The sequence below is a fragment of the Aedes albopictus genome, chromosome 2 (assembly GCF_035046485.1).
Source record: "Aedes albopictus strain Foshan chromosome 2, AalbF5, whole genome shotgun sequence".
Classification (NCBI taxonomy): Eukaryota; Metazoa; Arthropoda; class Insecta; order Diptera; family Culicidae; genus Aedes; species Aedes albopictus.
The window spans coordinates 157,028,647-157,047,497 of record NC_085137.1 but is presented as its reverse complement, the minus strand read 5'-3'; the positions used below and the strand labels follow the sequence as shown (position 1 = coordinate 157,047,497).

General features: G+C 42.6%; 2 protein-coding genes across 4 annotated transcripts in view; one reads left to right on the top strand and one right to left on the bottom strand.

Annotated features, from left to right (window-relative positions):
* Positions 1-8,877: 8,877 nt before the first annotated feature.
* Positions 8,878-11,649, bottom strand: LOC109414343 (septin-interacting protein 1). Its single transcript, XM_019688160.3, has 2 exons — positions 9,638-11,649; positions 8,878-9,518 (listed from the first exon to the last, which is right to left on the bottom strand). Exons 1-2 carry the CDS (start codon positions 11,511-11,513, stop codon positions 8,929-8,931), a joined length of 2,466 nt encoding a protein of 821 aa, XP_019543705.3. The 5' UTR covers positions 11,514-11,649; the 3' UTR covers positions 8,878-8,928.
* A 4,848-nt stretch (positions 11,650-16,497) lies between these two features.
* Positions 16,498-18,851, top strand: part of LOC109424232 (neuroguidin) — a 151,217-nt gene continuing 148,863 nt past the window's right edge. Inside the window, exons 1-2 of one of the 3 annotated variants that reach the window (XM_019699313.3) lie at positions 16,498-16,924; positions 17,002-17,626. In XM_019699313.3, coding sequence (XP_019554858.3) covers positions 17,618-17,626 — 9 coding nt within the window. In that variant the 5' untranslated portion in view covers positions 16,498-16,924; positions 17,002-17,617. Of the gene's footprint in view, positions 16,925-16,975; positions 17,627-18,851 lie in introns of all 3 variants that reach the window. The other 2 variants (XM_019699314.3, XM_062850634.1) reach the window with 2 other exon arrangements.

Below are 18,851 nucleotides of genomic sequence, written 5' to 3'. Positions count from 1 at the left end.
TTTGTTAGGAATGTGGGAATTTTGTTAGGAATGTGGGTTTTTTTTCGGGAATGTGAGAATTTTAGTGAGCATTTCACACTTCATAAATGTGGGAAATTTGGTTAGGAATGTGGTTTTTTTTCGGGAATGTGGGAATGTGGGAAGTTTTTTAGGAATGTGGGTTTTTTCGAGAATGTGGGAGTTTTAGTGAGCATTTCACACTTCATAAATGTGGGAAATTTTGTTAGGAATGTGGGGTTTTTTCGGGAATGTGGGAATTTTAGTGAACATTTCACACTTCATAAAAGTGGGAAATTTTGTTAGGAATGTGGGTTTTTCTCAGGAATGTGGGAATTTTAGTGAGCGTTTCACACTTCATAAATGAGGGAAATTTTGTTAGGAATGTGGGTTTTTTCGAGAATGTGGGAATTTTAGTGAGCATTTCACACTTCATAAATGTGGGAAATTTTGTTAGGAATGTGGATTTTTTTTCGGGAATGTGGGAATTTTAGAGAACATTTCGCACTTCATAAATGTGGGAAATTTTGTTAGGAATGTGGGTTTTTTCGGGAATGTGGGAATTTTAGTGAGCATAAACTTCATAAGTGTGGGAAATTTGGTTAGGAATGTGGGTTTTTCCTGGAATGTGAGAATTTTAGTGAGCATTTCATACTTCATAAATGTGGGAAATTTGGTTAGAAATGTGGGTATTTTTTCGGAAATGTGGGAATTTTCGTGAATATTTCACACTTTATAAATGTGGGAAATACTAGTGGGAATTCCGCCTAAGGTTGATTGAATCAACCTAGCCGGTCACAAGCCCGGGAAAGGAAGGGTGACACTAGACATTTGAATATTATCGCCTTTTAATTTAACCAGACGATACAGTCCAGATTCGCTGGTTGGGTCACGACTGCGCCCCGATTAGCGAATCGTGTTTGTTCGTTGGGGCAACTGACAACTGATCAAAATGCTCTAGACACACGCAAGTGACGAGAAATACGTCACGAAACACTCACATACTTGCACAAACGTTCTGTATATAGGAGCTGCGATGCGACGGCGATCAGACGTCAAACTCGTTTTGACATTGATTTTGACATTGACAGTGCTTTTTAGTTGGGGTTTGCCCCAACCAGCGAACATTCAACCATCGAGACAGCCCATCTAACGAGCCGCCAACGAACGAATCGGGACTGTACTTCTGTGTGTGTGTGTGTGTGTGTGTGTGTGTGTGTGTGTGTGTGTGTGTGTGTGTGTGTGTGTGTGTGTGTGTGTGTGTGTGTGTGTGTGTGTGTGTGTGTGTGTGTGTGTGTGTGTGTGTGTGTGTGTGTGTGTGTGTGTGTGTGTGTGTGTGTGTGTGTGTGTGTGTGTGTGTGTGTGTGTGTGTGCGTGTGCGTGTGCGTGCGCGTGTGTGAGTGTGTGTGCGTGTGTTTTTGTTACATCTAGTAGTTGAAAAATCTTCTAAAGACTCTGTGTCGGATTCGAATGTGCGCCTACCCACTAAAACGAATCGCACGTGAAAAACCTCAACCAATAACTTTGAAAGTAAAGTGTGAATTTTGGAGTCAACTATGGTAGGTAATTGATCCACTGGTTATATAAAAAAAACGCTTCACGTTAGTCGTTGAATAGACACGATTGATTAAGGGCCGATTTTTTCACCTACATGGCTTAAGGACAAACGTCTTGAAACCCCGGTTCAACAGTGCACCAGAATTTCAAATGCACAAATCTCAAGAAGCAAGCTTCGAACAACAGTATCATTTTTATTTTGCTCTTGCTCACTTGCAATAAGCTTAAAATCAGAAGATCATGGGCGCTGGTTTTGTTTTTGATGAGATTTGTGCGTTTAAAATCGTAAGTAGGTGTGCGGCTACAATTGTAAGTAGGTAAAGTCGGCCATTGTGGCGGCCATATTGCGTTTCCAACAAGTCTGTCCTTTTTTTATTCTTAATCACTAAACCTAATTTACAGCTCTTTTGTCCACTAGGGCACTACGTAAGCGATTCCAATCGGCAGCTGCACTAACTCGTTGTACAGCGCCTAAATGTATACATTCTACTATATTGAATTGGTTTGTATTTTTTGTGCTGCTGTCAATTTTCTACTCTGTCCGTTGTAGAATGATGAGCACCATGTGTTGATATGTGGCTGTTGTTCCATAAATGACGTAGCTTTTTTTAAGCGATTTTTAATGCCCCCCTCCCCCCTCGTAGCATTTCGTCACAAATTCGGATACCCCCCCCCCCTAAAAAAGACGTAGCTTGTTAAACAACCCCCCCCCCCCCCCCCCTAAACAAAATTTTCATGTCAAAAACGCAAAAAAAAAATCGAAACCAAATTCTGATATCAATTGTTTAACGTTTAAATGTTTAACGAATACATATGAATATATAAAATATATATAAAAAAAATAAAAAAAAAAACAACAATAGCAAGAAAACATTCATCTGCCAGGTTCAGATCGCCGACATCAAGACCATAGGTGCAACCAGTGGAGATTATCAACAAAGCTAATGACTCAATAAACAACCCATCGTTCTGCTTGATGCCGAAGAACAGGAGGTTGAAGCTCCCAATATAGTTAATCTGTATTGCAATCCGTAAACTGTAATCTGTTAAGAATATCAAATTGGTTTCATTTGAATAAAATACACCATGTCATTTGAGGGACCCTGCAGGAGTTTTTTCTAAAATTTTTTCAGCAGTTCATTCTGGAATTCCTCAAGGGATTCCCTTTTTTGAGAATTCCTTTCTTTTTAATTCCTACAGCACTTCCTTCAGAGATCCTTCCAAGAATTCCTTCCACAGTTTCTTCTTAGATTCTTAAGTTTATCCATGGTTTCCTTAAGGAGTTTTTTTAAGGTTTTCTTCTCTCTTCCACCAGCAGTTTCTTCGGACATCTGTCCAGGGATTTAAACCGGAAGTTCATTTGAAATTCCATCAGAACTTCTTTATGAGTTTCCTAAAGAAGGTTCTTCCTGGATTCCTCCAGGAGTTCCTTCTGGGTTTCTTTCAGGAATTCCTTCCGGAATTCACTCAGATATTCACTACGAGATTTTTGCAAGAATTTCTTCCGACATTCTTTCAAAACCCCTCCAGGAGTTGCTTCTGGGATTTCTCCAGGAGTTCTTTTTCGGATTCCTTCATGAATTCCTTACTGGATTCTTCTGAGGGTTTCTTCTGGGATTCCTCGAAAACTTCATTCTAGGATTAATCCAGGATTTTTTTCCCGGGACTCCTCCAGGAATTTTTTTTCCGGTTTCCCTCCATTCACTCCTTCCAGGATTCCTCCAGGATCTCTTAGAATTCCGCGAATTTCCTTTACGGATTTATCCCATAGTTCCTTCTGGAATTCCTCCTGGATTTTCTTTCTTAGATTTCACCAGAAGGTCTATCTGGATATATTCCGGGATTCCCCAAACATTCGGGATTCCTTCAGAAATTCCTTCCGGGATTCCATCAAAAATTTCTTCCGTGTTTTCTACAGAAATTGAACCAGGAGTTCCTTTCTGAGACTCTACTCCTCCTTCTGAGATTCTTCCAGGAGTTTATTCAAGATTTCTCTAAAGCTCCTCACGGGATTTCTTCTATGATTTGTTTTCAAGGTTCCTCCAAGAGTTGCTTCTGAAATTCTTCTGGAAGTTCCTTCAGGGATTCCTTCTGAGATTCCTCCAAATCCTTTTGGAATGTTTTCAGAAGTTTTTTTTTTGGGATTCCTAGTGGGTGTTCCTGTGGACATGTCATCCTTCTCCTGTTGGGGAAACCTATAAGGAGAACCATGAGAAATTCCTTATAATGTTGCTAGAGGAGCTCCTTAAGACATTGTTGGAGGAATTCTTCGAGGAAGTCCTTAGATTTTTTTTCCTTTCCAGCCTTAGCGGTGTGCAGTGCCCTATAGCAAACAGCAAACTATTGATCGTGAGAAGCATTTGAGCGAAATTGATTTTTTTCTGCATACACAATAAATTATTCCTTAAACAGGATTTCAAAAGCATTTTCTCAGATACTGTTGTTGCGTCCGATAGCTGCATGTCTTATGAAAGGAAGCCGGCATTTATGTCCAGTATTTGTTGTTTACATTACTGTGAATGGAAAAAAAAAATCATGCAATGTATTTTTTCTTTCATTTACTGGATAATGACACTTAATGCAAGTAAAAATTTTATTAATTACGAAATCCTTTGTGCGGCTCCGTGGTCGTGCGGCTAGGGTCACCAAGCTCTTTGTCGCATCGTGCTGAGGAGCGCGGGTTCGATTCCCGCCGCAGCTGTCAGGAAAAGTTTTCGGCTGTGCCACTGGGCGTTGCATGCTAGTCCGTTGTCTAGTGTCGTGCTTCCTTCAAAGAGCGAAAAGCTCACTGGAAGCATTGAACGTGTCCGTGTCTTTTTTAAGATAATCGTTATTATATCATGGAACTTTTTCGAAGAAACTTCATATTTGAAAGCAGTAGTTTTCAAGTGAAACAATTTTTATCGTGAAATCGACCAATCTAAAAACTACTAGCTTCGCTACAAGAACTTCCCAAGCAGTGGGTGTGGGTGCAAGGATAAGAACTATTCATGTATTTTTGACAGACCATTACCCTTGAATATTTTGGACATTTTTATTTGATTTTGCTGCATTGTCTTCCAAAATCCGCCAATTTAAAATACCTGAAACACCCTAGCGAGAGCAATTTCAGCAAAATCTCGTAAAATATTACGCATGTCATATTTTGTATAATTGTAACGTGAAAATGCTTAAATACAATATGGGAAGATTCATTTATTACGTCCATCGTTTTTCGGGATTTCTAGACCCCCCCCCTCCCCCCTCTGTCACGCTATTTTCCTATACCTAATACATGTACTGTCACACTTTCTTAGATCCCCCCTCCCCCCAAAATGTTGGACGTAATTTTTGAACGTCCCCTATATAATAAATGAATGTAAAATCGTTACGGTTTAATTTGTTTAGTTGATTTTTCATTCTCTACAGAGTTTTTTTCGATTAATTTTGTAAATCGCCTAATGCTATAAGCACAAAGTGAGAGCAAGGGAATATTGAAATATTACGTTCATCATTTTTTCAAGAATTCTAGATCCATTCACATTTACCTTTGTCTCGCATTTACCATACATTACCTTTTAGTTTTGCAATACTTTTATACACTCCCCCTACTTTAAATATTGAACGTAATTGTTGAACGATCTCCAATCGAAGAGCGACCACGCGGTAACTCACCTGGCGGTTGGCGATAGTCTATTTTACGAAACGACAACAGTGTTGATATTGATATACCGCATTTAGTTCACCACTGGACTGCGAACTGCGACTTCATAAGTGCGAAAACGTAAATAAAAGTGCGCGATTGCATCAAATCAGGTTGATGTCTTCGGCGCACTATTTCTTCAATCTATGGTGAACAAGTGCTCTGAAGACACCGAGTTGATTTGATGCTATCGCGCACTTTTATTAGCGTTTTCGCACTCGTAAAAACTAGTGCGATAGTCCAGTGGTGAAGTAAATGCGCTATATTAACACTCACGGGCTTGGGCGCAACCTCCTGTCAAATTTTCATTCATGAAATGAGCGATCAGCTGATCCGAAACGTCTTGTAAAATGGCTCATTGGCGCATTGTCAAAATATAAACACTATAGATTTCATAGACCTGCGAAGTTCAGGACGACTACAGCCAAACGGGCATGACGTAACAATTTTAATAACAACAATTAACATGATGCCGTATATTCCCTCGGTTAACTCCGAAGTCACGGTAGAATACACTGACATTTCACTACTCAACCATGTATCCGACGATCTATGGAATCTACAGTGTCTGTTGTGGTGGTTTTGCCTTTTGTTTAACTGGCAGCACTGGTATCGTCTGATGTAAATAGCAGTACGAACAGAAGTGAATTAGAAGTGAAAGTGTTGGGAAGTTTGTTTCTGGGGATGGTAGAAAAATACTATAATGTAAGTAATATTTAAGATAATTTTCAAGAATGTATTTAAAACGAAATTAATAAAATTACAGCATTGAAGCTGACCACAAAAAAGGCTGCTCTCAATATGTATGTAGTCACCCCGGAACTAAATCATCCCAACAATCTTCAATGATTATAAAAACCCGCTGAGAGTTTGCAATGGAGGCTGCCATGTGGGAACAAACGAGAAATGAATCAAAACAATACGTCGCAGAGCCGCGTGCTGCGGTGCGTGTAAAAATCAACGGCGTTTAAATTTACACGTCTCGTTTTCCTTTTCAAGCCGTGTAAATATAAAGCGCAATTGGATTTTGCGTTTATTTTCATGCTCCAAATATGTGCATGAAAATAAACTTAAAATTACATTTTTATTTTAACTGTGTACATTGCATCCACAATAAGTATTAAAAATAGTTGATAATATTCACTATAAAAGTTGTGGATATTGAAAATGTTTTTCAGGCATCTGAAATCAAATAATTAGATATCTCAAATATAAATTATGTTTATGCCAATAAATTATCTCAATAAATTATGTTCAATCACGTTAATGGGAAGATTTTAGTTTTTTTGTACGCAGACGTCAGTTTTGCGACCACATGGTGGTTACGTCAAAACGTTCTTTTCAATATACTCACACGTTTTAGAACAAACACATTTTTTAAATAATTGGAGCATATGCTATACTTGGTGTATAGGTTATGTTAAGCTAAAAAAGTAGATTTTGACCTTTGTGGCGTTTACGTCACCTATGCGAATATGGGCAGCACAGTTACATATTTTTAAAATATTATTTATATCGTACGATACATTTACCTGAATCCTTCTGAAATAAAATGTTAATTAGCAGTACATTGAAACACAAATACTACAAAACACAAAAAAGAGCATCAAACTTTGATCTTGGAATACTTAAAAATACGGTAAATATCAAGATCAAAATTTGATTTGGTAGATCTTACACCGCAACGCACCATTCTAAGGTGATCTACCCACGTTACAGGGTCAGTTAGTCATAAAAAACATTATGTAGCCATTTTCAAAAAATCTTCGGACGGGTTTCCATGTTCTACTGGAGAAAATTTGTAAGAAATCATGAAGAAAATTCTGGGTTAGTCCTGAAAAGGGTTCTTAACCTTCATCCAGCCAACGTACATTTTCCACCTTCAGAAAAGCACAAAAATGGTCATAACTTTTTTGTTTTTCAATGGATTTTGATGAAATTTTCGCAACTTCCCGAAAAACTCTTCTTGTTTATGATGCCGGGGACATGGGTGCCTGGTCCACATGGTTCCGGAGTTATTCCGGATTGTCTTGGAGTACCAAAATTGACCACATACATTGCGCAACGTATGTCTCAAGATCCGGATGAGGTAGAAGTATAGTGTCTTCGGCGAATTTGTTCAGCAGGTTAAGAGCGAACTAGCAACGGCGACTTTGGTTCGCGATTCGGCCGCTAGGCGGCGCCAGTATCAAAAATGTTCAAACCCTCATATCTCAGAAACCTGATAGGATAGAATGATGCTGTCTTCGGCAATATTCTTCAGCAAGCTCAGAACTATCTGATAGTAAAGTCTTTGGTTTGGCATTTATCCGCTAGGTGCCGCATTGTGTTTGAAAATTTCAAACACGTATATCTCGATACCCTAATGAGGTACAAGCATGCCGTTTTCAGCAAAGTTGTTCAGCAGGCTTAGAACTATCTGGCAATGGCGTCTTTGGTTCGCGAATCGTCCGCTAGGTGGCGCCAGGGTAATAAATCTTCAAACTTCTATATTTTAGAATTCTGATAAGATAGAATGATGCCGTTTTCAACAAAGTTCTTCAGCAAGCTAAAAACTGTCTGATAGTTGAGTTTTTGATTCGTGATAATGCTGCATCAAGGGACTCGACAGAACGTGGAACGTTGCAAACAGAAGCGGAAACAGCAGACGCGCCTTTTTCGGGAGAAAATGCGACACCTGGAAGAAGCGGAGTGTTAAGAAATGGAACTGCTGTGCCGTTCCCAAGAAACACGGAAGTTCTATCAGAAGCTCAACGCATCCCGCAACGGCTTCGTGTCGCGAGCCGAAATATGCAGGGATAAAGACGGAGGCCTCTTGACGAACGGACGTGAGGTGATCGAAAAGTGGAAGCAGCACTTCGATCAGCGCCTGAACGGCGTGGAGAACGTAGGCACGGGAGCACACGGCAACGAAGGCAACGACGACGCCAGTGCAGCGAAGGATGGAAATGAACCAACTCCCACGCTGAGGGAAGTTAAGGATGCCATTCACAAGCTCAAAACCAACAAAGCAGCTGGGAAGGATGGTATCGCAGCTGAACTCATCAAGATGGGCCCAGAAAAGATGGCCATCTGTCTGCACCGGATAGTAGTCAGGGTCTGGGAAACCGAACAGCTATCGGATGAGTGGAAGGAAGGGGTAATCTGCTCCATTCACAAGAAAGGCAGTCGTTTGAAATGTGTGAATGCTGCCTACAAAGTGCTATCCCAGATCATCTTCCGTCGCCTGTCACCTAAACCGAATGAGTTCGTGAAAAGTTATCAAGTCAGCTGAATACCAGGTTCCAACGCTTCACTTGCTCATTGACTTCAAATACGACAGTATCGACCGCACAGAGCTATGGAAAATCATGGTCGAAAACGGCTTTTTTGGGTCTTGGCTTCTGTAGTCCAAGAGACTGGGGAATATCGTAAGATCGTAATTCACCACTCTTTCATACGATTTGAATATAAATCACATGGAATAAGCGGTGAATAACGACCTCGCGGTATTATACCGCATCGAATATTATACAAAACCGATTTGAATAATTGTAATAAACGCGTAACATTTTATCAATTAGATCACAATAAAAAAAATGTGTCCTGTTGGATGTGATATAAAATGATGTTTGAAATCGACCGCAACAATATTTCTGCATACACGTTATAATCACCAATAATCAAAACATCTTCAAATCACTTACCATATTCTAACCACTAATGGCCCTTTCAATCAGAGCCGATAGCGAAATCGGCGTCCAATTAACTCCACCGTCCAAGCTGACAATGCACACCGACCGGTCGATGTAGCAGAACAGTTTCCCAACTCGGTAGACCTGTTTGCCCATTTCCCGTCTGCCGGGCATCGGCGCAAAGATGATCCCCCTTTCGGCGCATTTTTGCGACACCAGCTCTTTGAACTCCAACGTCGGCGATACGTCCACATGAACATCCAGCAGGGAGGGAGGCTTCGGTGGCGGAGGTATCGTGTCCATCGGTTCCACCGTCGAGGTGGAAGCTGAAGCTGAAGCCGACGAACCTGTCGTTATGCCGATGGAACGCTGCATCAGTTCGAGCGCCTTGCGGAAGCTTTCCTTGATGTTGGGCTGACGGATGATGTCCTCGGTGAACTGCGACTTCCAGCCCTGGTACCAGCGGGTGACCTGGTCGAAATTGGGCGACTGGTTGAGCCATAGCACTAGGGTTTGGATCCACTTGGGGAAGAAGAACTTGTCCAGGATGCACGCCATCTGAATGGTGGAGATCAGTTCGCTCCATTCCCACACTTGGTTGAAGATTTCTAAAAGAATAAAAGTAAAATTAACAATTTATAGTAATGTGAGTGGAGGGTTATTTTTAATTTGTATTAAGTGAAATTTCCAAATATGTGAAGTAATATAAAAGCAAGCCTTAACTTACCCAAGTCCTGCTGCAGCGGGTTGATCACCAGCTCCGTCAGTCGCAGCTCCAGCTTTGGAATGATGTTCTTGGTAAGGAACACCTGCAGGTCTTCGTCAGCCATCACACCCTTCCACGGCGTAATCATGGCTCGGGCCGATCGATCTTCCGGATTCCACGCCTTCAGTGCCTTGCTCAGCTTTTCTCGAATCGTCGGATAGATGCCGGATTCCATCTTTGAGCCGAGAATTCCTGCCCATGGTTGGATCCATACGTGAATAGGGATTGTGTCCGTGAGAGGATCCCATTCGGCGACGGCTGTGGTTAGTTTGTTCATGACTATCTGCTCTAGGACGTTGTCTAAGATCCACGAGGGAAGCAGCGGGGCCCAAGCGTCCAGAAGGGCGATCATCGGTTGATGAAGACGGGGGTCCCAGGTTGTGGCGGCGGAACGTATGCTGGGAATGACACCGGACCAGACGAGGCCAGAATATGGATCTAGAAGATTGCGTTTCTCGGTATCAGAGGATCCCAAAATGGAACGCCAGCGTTTGAACAGGTCCAGATGGCGGGTTGGGTCTACGAATGGATTCCACTCTTTGAGATAGGCTGCTATCAGAGGTGCCACAACGCCTGGAGCCAGATCAGCCAATCCGAATTCTTTGTATTCCGCGGGGAAGTCGCCTTGCATTCGTATGAAAATCCTTTCACAATCTTCCAGCGAAACTGAACCACTTTCCGGCTCGACCAAGGCCTTCACCAAGTCCAGGGCTCCCTCCAAAGTGTGAATGTAGTCTTCTTCCAGCTGGGTAATCCGGATTAGATTTTCCTTCTCAATTTCCAGCTGCTCTTCTCGGTCTTGTGCCTCGCACTTCTGCTTGTCGATGGCAATGATATCCTGCTCGCAATACTCCACGATCAGATTCAAATTGTGCATCAATTCCGGCAGGGCAAAGTTGGTCGTTTCCTTCGTCGCTGTTGATTCATACAAATCCTCTCCTGCTACTTTGGCCAGTCCCAATGCGTGGTATCCACTGAGAACTCGACTCTCAGGCCCGGTCATATCAATAACTTTCACGTTGCTCATTTTTGAGTTTTTATCAAATGGAGTGTACGTCCTCTTGCCCTTCTCAATGACATCCTCAACACTCTTATAGAAGTACCTTCCCTTGTGCTTGTCCTTTCTCCACTGCTGCTCCATATCCTTATCCTTAATCTCCTTGGGTTCTTCCTTCTCCTTCTTCTGCTTTTGATCCATCACAGCCGTCTTCTTCTCCGGCCCGTACGCTCCAATCGCCCCACGCCCCTTCCTCAAATGAGCCTCGATCGGAGCGGCAATACCTTGCAAATCTTTTCCCAACCCCTTCCCTGGCTGGTAACCCATCTGCAGAAGCAGCTTCGCTCCGATTCCCTTCGTGTGCTGTTCCCATCCTCCAACACCTTTCCCCACGGAAGGCGCACCACTTCTCGCCGGATACTTCCTAAATCCGGCCATCGATCGGAAATCGTTTGCCCTCGCCACCACCTCCGACTCCGATTCCGAGCTGGTTCCACTCGGCGCCCCACCAAACCGGGGCCGATCGTCCTCCTCATCCTCTCCCTCACCGTCGCTTTCCTTCTTCTCCTCAACCTTTTTCTTCCCGGCCTGTTGGATTCCTCCCGCCACAAACCCAATCGGAGCCGTATAATCCTTCGGTTTCTTACCACCGGCGCCACGACCACGACCACGCCTTGTCGACGAGCCTTCGCCTCCGTCCTCATTTTCCGAATCCTCATCGGCCCAGATGCCGTAGATTTGCTGGTGCTTGGTCGGACGTCGGTTGCGACGCTGCGGATTGAATTCGTTGTCCAGGTCGAAATCGGTGATCTCGAACCGCTCGTACTCTTCGTCGGCCATGGTCACTTATGGAAAAAATGATACTATTTTTCACCTTTATGCACAAAAATTGGAAATTTTGAAAGAAATTTACAGAAAACTGTGTTTCAAAAGCGTTTTCAATCGATTTTACGCCGTCTTTTGTTTACCCAGATCTGTCATGGCATTCGAGCAGTTTTGACAGCTCCAAAACTTTTGGTGATTTTGAAATATTTCTACGCAGTAGCATTGCACAGTGGAAAAAATAGGTATAAAACGCGAATAAATTCAATATCTCTGCTCGGAATGGACGGATTTGAATGAATTTTTGACACGAACTGTAAAAATTAATCTCTATCCACTTATCCGCGAGCGGTAATGGCGGCGGCGGGCACAACTAACCGATTCGCATTTTGACGTTTCTTGGGGATCGCAATCGGTTGGCGCCACCGAACGGGGGGTGAAGGGCGAGGTGAAGGGGTGAGGGGGAGAATGAAACTGTTTTGACTTTCCCCCAAGAAACGTCAAAATCCGAACCGGTTGGTTATGCCCGCCACCGCCATTACCGCTCGCGGATAAGTGGATAGTTTCAGATATTGTTCGTGCAGTTGAAAACCGGAATTTTTGACACGCGAAAATCGATTTTTCTCCTAAACCGTGTGTCAGACGTACGTCGGGCACAGTGCGCTGGATAGAGGGCCAGATCCGCAATCCAGCGCACTACGTCCGACATTAGGTTTCACGTATGTATTTTGAGAAATTTCGATTGTCGGGTGTGGGGAAACTTCGGGTTTCAACCGCGACGACAATAAGGAGGGTGTCATTCGCCGCACGATGCTGGAAATCAGTGTATTGAGCTCGTTTTACCCCACTATCTCTCACACATAGTTTTTTTTCACAGAGAACAGACATCCAGGCTAGAACAAATTTCATTCGAAAAGTTGTGTAAGGATTTGAATCTTTACTACCAATGTGCGATGACAACACTAACGCCCTAGGTGGTGCGAATAGAAACGGTTTTATTTTTCAAGCTAGCTAACACACACTTTACACACTCCCGGCACACAGCACGCACGAGCGTTCAATTTTCTTGCAACCACCTCTCTCAGCGCGGTTGTGAAACAAGCCGTCGCGACGCTGTTCGGAAATGGTAAACATGATCAATCCACCATTATTCCGATTTTGTTCTCGTGTTCAAAGTTTATTATTTCCCGCATAATCACTAACTGTAAATTTAGCGTTTCACATACTGTTGATGACTATTAGCAATTGTCAATCAACCATTTCTCAAACTATCCGAGATAACAGTAAGATAACCATACCACGTACAGATTTGCCTGTTTGACAAATGGTAAGCAGCCAAATTACAGTATGTGGAATAGGCGGTTAAGATAGGTTACCATAAAAAATCGCTCATTTTCCCGAACAAATTTTTCGCAATACAGTAAAGAATATGGTCGATATATTATCCATTTTTTTCAGACAATTCATTGTATAGCAAATGGTTGGGGAACAGTTTGACCGTAAATTTGAACGAAAACGAATACTGTATGTGTAACTAGTGATTTATAGTTCTCCATAGTAAAATAACTGCATTCCATATTGCACACATAAAGTTACGAAGAGTAAAACCAAAAACGAATCAAATAAGAATTAATGAAACAATTTCATTTATTAATTACACCGTAATATGCATTCATGCTATATGCCATGTAAATAGGTTGTTTTCTGCTCCAGCTTCATTGTTGTCAGCAATCACGAAGCGACGAAATGCCCGAAAAGCTTCAGCCGCTGGTTTGGAGATCGAATCAAGGGAAGGTCAATCCACACTTGATTGTCCTAGCGTTGGAAGCGCAACCGTGCATAAGGAAACAGCGCCTACAGGAGAAATATTAACAATTATTAGTTCACTGATCAACTGTAGAAACACTATAATCTGTCTGATGGAAAATACTTACCGTGGGGGGACGATGCACCTCATGCCTCTTTGCCGAACCATCCAGATGTTGTCGTCTGGTTCTAGCGACATTGAAATTTGCAGCTGTAGGGCACCGATGAGGACGACCGCCAATGCCTCCGGATGGAAACCGTTTCCGACTACGGGGACAAAAGATACAATGTAGGTTTTCGTTGAGTAGACATTATTCCGTTAGATAAAATACTTACCACTTATAAGTACGTTTACTGCTGCGGCTGCTGCTGCTGCTGGTCCGATTTTTTTTCTTTGTTTTGAAAGTTCTCATTGCAGCCATCAGCCGATTTTCATTGGTTCACAAATACCGATGCATGCAACTGCTTATCATATTGTCAAACATCAGTAACATATAATGAAACGCACGCGTGTTAGTGTGTTGCACGAAATAAGCACAAACAGTATGATATAAGGTGAGTTAATATTGCCGCCATTACTTCCGAACTCCCATCTCCATATCATTCAACAATACTTGCACAGTATAATATAATGTGACCACTTGGTATAGATTGCTTATACCTTAATTTATAGTCGACTGCGTTGAATCTCACATTCTGCGACATAAAAGCAACTATTTATCATACATTAACAACAACAGATACAAGACAATTACTGTTTGGAGATTAAGACAAACTGTAAATCTTTATGCGGGTTTCCATTCGCGATGGAAATTTTGATGGATAGTTGTTACAAAATTAGCTAAAATGGGCTCAAAACAATGTTTATCCTTCTCCTCGCTTTCCAACGGCTTGGCAGCGGCAAATGAAGATATTGTGACAACAGTTTTGATTATATCCGCAGCACCTAGATAACAATACTCTTCAATCAATCACACAGGTTCAACAAGGCTTAACATAACCTCCATCTTCAATGTTTGACTCTCGATGTTTGGCTCCCGATGAGAGAGCATATTGAGTCAGTCCGCGACACTGAGCTAACGCCATCAAACACCATATTGGGGATCGTCCATAAATTCCGTCACGCTCTGAGGGGGGAGGGGGGTTCAGCAAAGTGTGACGACCCATAGAAAACTTTTCGAGTCCTCATACAAAAAGTGTGACATAGGGGGGAGGGGGGGTTGAAAATCAGCAAATTTGGCGTGACGTAATTTATGGACGTTCCCACCACAGTCAGTGGTGAATAGAAACATTTCAAGTGGTGAATTAAATTAGTATGGGAAATTAACCGATTGCAGGGCCACGCTATTGCCACTTGTGTTGCCGATTTCAAATGGCCGTTAAATTCCTTACACAGTTTCGAAACTGGATGTCTGTTCTCTGGTTTTGCCAGTAGCCTATTATCCGGTAAAGTTTCGTTCTCAATTAGACAAGTAATTTGCGATGTTTCCGATGCGTGGTTCTATTCGATAACCAACAAGACAACCTGACAGTAAACAAACTAAAAATATTTACATTTTTGACGACTTGGATCCGTTGCTAATATGGTTGACAACTTGTGCCCACTGCTTGAAATCGAGTTATGCTGGCTACGCTCGAATGCATGCTGCGAGGCATGCTGTTGCTATGGCGCTGCCAGGGCCCTGGGTAAAACCTATTTCGTCCATTCTTCGTCGCACCATCAGTGGCTCTGTGATTCAGCGTCGTGCCGCTCCAGGTTATCCATATTGTCCACCGAATGATCGACCAGTTTCTGGCCGAGTTCGGCTGTGTTCGAACCAAATTTTTCCACTCCAGTATGACTCCGGTTGCCGGTTGGGTTCTTTTTCTGTTGCTGGAGCTGATCTTCTGAATCTCCTTGCTACGGATTTCGCAGGAGTACGCGTCACCTCCAGTAAAGACAACAGGGACTGATTGGTCATCGCCTGATCCCGACAACAGCTACCGGATCTGTGAATTCTGATTTGGGCCCTTTTGGGTTCGGTCGATGATCGTTCGAAATTGTGGAGGACAATATGGGCAATATGAAGGACATGGAGCAGGATGACGCGTCATGACGGTGGCATAGCATTTTTTTTCCGGAGCATTGATCTTCTGTCTTTATCATGGTAACGATGAAAAAATCTGACATGTGATCTGTGTTTGCTGCGATGGAAATTTTGTTTATGAAAATTATGCTTTTTATGTGTTTTTTTTTATGATTTTCATATTTTTATGCTGGCTACGCAATAGGAGGCGGTATGTCAGCCCCCTGGTTAATACTCTTTACTAAATCTCTGTGAAGCCGTGGAGCAAATCTCTGTGAAGCTTCACAGAGATCTGAGCAGAGAGTATTTACTCAGCTTTATCACAGAGAACAGACATCCAGGCTAGAACAAATTTCATTCGGAAGGTTGTGTAAGGATTTGAATCTTTACTCGAGTAAGGTTGCAAACCAATACACGATGACAACACTAACGCCACCAAACACGATATTGCCACAGTCAGTGGTGAATTGAAACATTTCAAGTGGTGAATTAAATTAGTATGGGCAATTAACCGATTGCAGCGCCACGGTATTGCCACTTGTGTTGCCGATTTCAAATGGCCGTTAAATTCCTTACACAGCTTCGGAACTGGACTTGGATGTCTGTTCTCTGTGGCTTTATTATGACCTACACGGAGAGACGAAACTACCCAAAAGTGAGTTCTTTCCACCCAACTTCGGGGTTGCGTGCGTCAAGCCAATTTTGAGTTGATGGAATCGATGTTTTTGTTGGGTTGTTCCCGCTTGCTTCCATGTGAAAAAAATACCTAATTTTAAGTTTTTTCCACTCAACCGAAATTTTGACTAGATTGTATTCACTCAAATTTGAGTACTGTGCTAGAAACTCAGTTTTGGCTTGACGCACGGAACTGCAAAAGTTGGGCTGTTTCTCTCTTCACTCTCTGACAACAACAGAAAGAGCGCATGAAAAGGGAGATGAAAAAGAACTCAAATTTGAGTTTAAAAGTACCTAATTTTGAGTTTTTCAGTTTCTCCGTGTAATGTCTCTAGAGCTTGTGTCACGCCCCTAATGTGGAAAAATATTTCAGGAAAAATCATCTGCTCGATTACCTATTTAGATCGGCTTCACTGTACCGGCTAAATGAAAACGTCAAACATTCGAGCAGTGGATTGTTTTTGTTTACCAGTTCGCGCCGCACCGCATCTCGCGAGTCAAAATCCAGCGTGGTTCTTCGTTTGTTCGGTCGCGCGCACGTCGTTGCTCGGATTGTGTTGTGTCCCATTCCGCACCGCGAATAATCTCCCCCTGGTGTGTATTTATATTCGTATCCTTGCGTTGTTCAGGATAGGTATATCCTCGCCGTGCATCTGTGGCGGCTGGCGCTGCACAAGGACTGCATACATATAAACACACGTACAACATTGTCGTCGTCGTCGTCCTTTTCGGCGGCATATTCACAACAGAGACCGTGTGCTGCTGCTGCTGCTGCTGCTAGTTGCTGTTGCAGGGACAAAAAGTGTGGCTTCTGTGTGTATTGGTTCTCGCGCGCGCCGGTTCCGATCCAGGATCCCGTGTTCCTACCGCTCTTCTAGTGCGGTGAGTTGTAGTTGTACATAGGGATCGGGAGGTATATGCACGCTTACGCAGAGATTTTTTTTTCCGCTCTATTGTAGTATTCGCATTCGCGCCAGCCAGCCAGCCAGCAAAGGGGGAACAATCCGTGGCTGGTCGCGCTCGTCGATTCAATCGTTCTGAAGTTCAAGTGGAAGCAAGACGCGATTTTCCGCGAGTCCGCCGAGTGCGTGCGCTATAGAACATCCAAAGACGGGGCAGTGCTTTTTTTGTTCGGTGGATTTTGGAATTGACGATTCAACGATTCAATCGGAAGCTGTTGGAAGATTCTTAATAACTTATAGCTTCCAAAGTGGGTTGCTACTGGTGATAAGTGCGTGGTAAGATCTAAGAGTGATTCCATCGGAAAGTGCATCAGAAAGTGTTCCGATAGAATTGCAACCGGAAGAAAGGATTCAAATAAGAAACACAATTGCCCGAATCGAATGGATTAAAACGTGCAGAGGCCACTCGCTGAAAGCTGTGTATGTGTGTGTAGAGAAGAAAACGGACAAGAAACGGCCCGAATATCTAGGCAAGGGTGGCCGCCGAATTACGCAAGGACGAAGACGACCATAAGGAGGGGAAAGTAAACAAGAAACGCAACCGAATTGCACCGAATCGTACGTACCGTACATCTTCTTGTGAGGCAATTTGAAGCGAAGGCGAACCACCAAAATGGTACAGGTAAGTCCGGGCTGGATTTTTTCGGTTGATGCGTTTCATCAGCTTTTTTTTTCGTCGCTGGCTGCGGGTTATATCGTTCCATTAATGATTACGCGTGAGGGATTTCCTAAGCCTCTGTGCTGTGCTAGGGGAGTTTATCCTGGGTAGGTCAGGGACGAAGGACAACGAAGGGGGCTTCGTTTATGATTAAAAGTGCGTTCTATTCTCTTTTTTTTTGCGTCCAGGGGATACTTGAATTCAGTATCTGCGTATTGCGTAGATTGAAGATGATCCAAATAATAATGAACTTTTTCAAGAATATAATATTAAAATTGCTCAACATTTAAACTGTTTAAAGGTATACAATAATACTTTAGAATAAATATTATTTTGTCATGTTTCATAATCCAAATGTTAAAAATATATCATACCTTCATATTTATTACGAAACAAGTGTTCCAAAAAGTTCTACATATCTGATTATTGAAATAAAATCACTTAAATTATTTCTACTAGCCTTTGATCATGGGGATGGTCGAAACTAAAGTGCAAATGCATCATTATATTTTAACCATTGACGTAGCAAGCGGGTGGAGGGGGGGGGGGGTGCTTTGAACCTGGGGGAATCACTGAAACAATTTCTGGAGGAACTTCTGGACAAATTCCTGGAGAAATCCATAGAGGAATTCATGGGGAAATTCCGTGGAATTCTTCCACGCAAAAATCCTAAAGGAATCTCTAGAGGAATTCTGGGAGAGATCCCTGTAGAAATTTCTGAAGAAATTCCTAGAGGAATTTCTGGAGGAATTCCAGGAGTTAATTTTGGAGTAATTACTGGAGGAATTTCCGTAAGAATCCCTGTAAAAATTCCTGGAGGATTTCCTGGAGAAATTTCTGGAAAAGCTGCGGCAGTTATGTCTGAAAAAAATCCTGGAGTAATTTCTGCTGGTGGAATTTTTATAGGTATTCCTGAAGGTGTCCCTGAACGAGTTCTTGGAGGAATGCCTGGAGAAATCCCCATAGAAACTCCTTGAGAAACTTCTGGAGGAATGCCTGGAGGTATTCCTAAAGGAATTCATAGAAAAATTCTTAGGGCAGGATTCTCTAGAACAATTCCTGAAGGAATACCTGGAAACATGCCTGTAGGAATTCCTTGAGAAATCTCTAGCGGAGTTCCTGGAGAAATCCCTAAAAAAATCCCTGCAGGAATTCCTGGAGGATTTCCTTGAAGAATCAATGGAGCTTT

Bases quoted from the DNA above. Each gene is read 5' to 3' on its own strand.
- LOC109414343 (XM_019688160.3), bottom strand. From the start codon at position 11,513: ATGGCCGACGAAGAGTACGAGCGGTTCGAGATCACCGATTTCGACCTG. The intron at 9,519-9,637 runs GTAAGTTAAGGC...TTATTCTTTTAG, and splicing joins CCCGCTGCAGCAGGACTTGG to AAATCTTCAACCAAGTGTGG.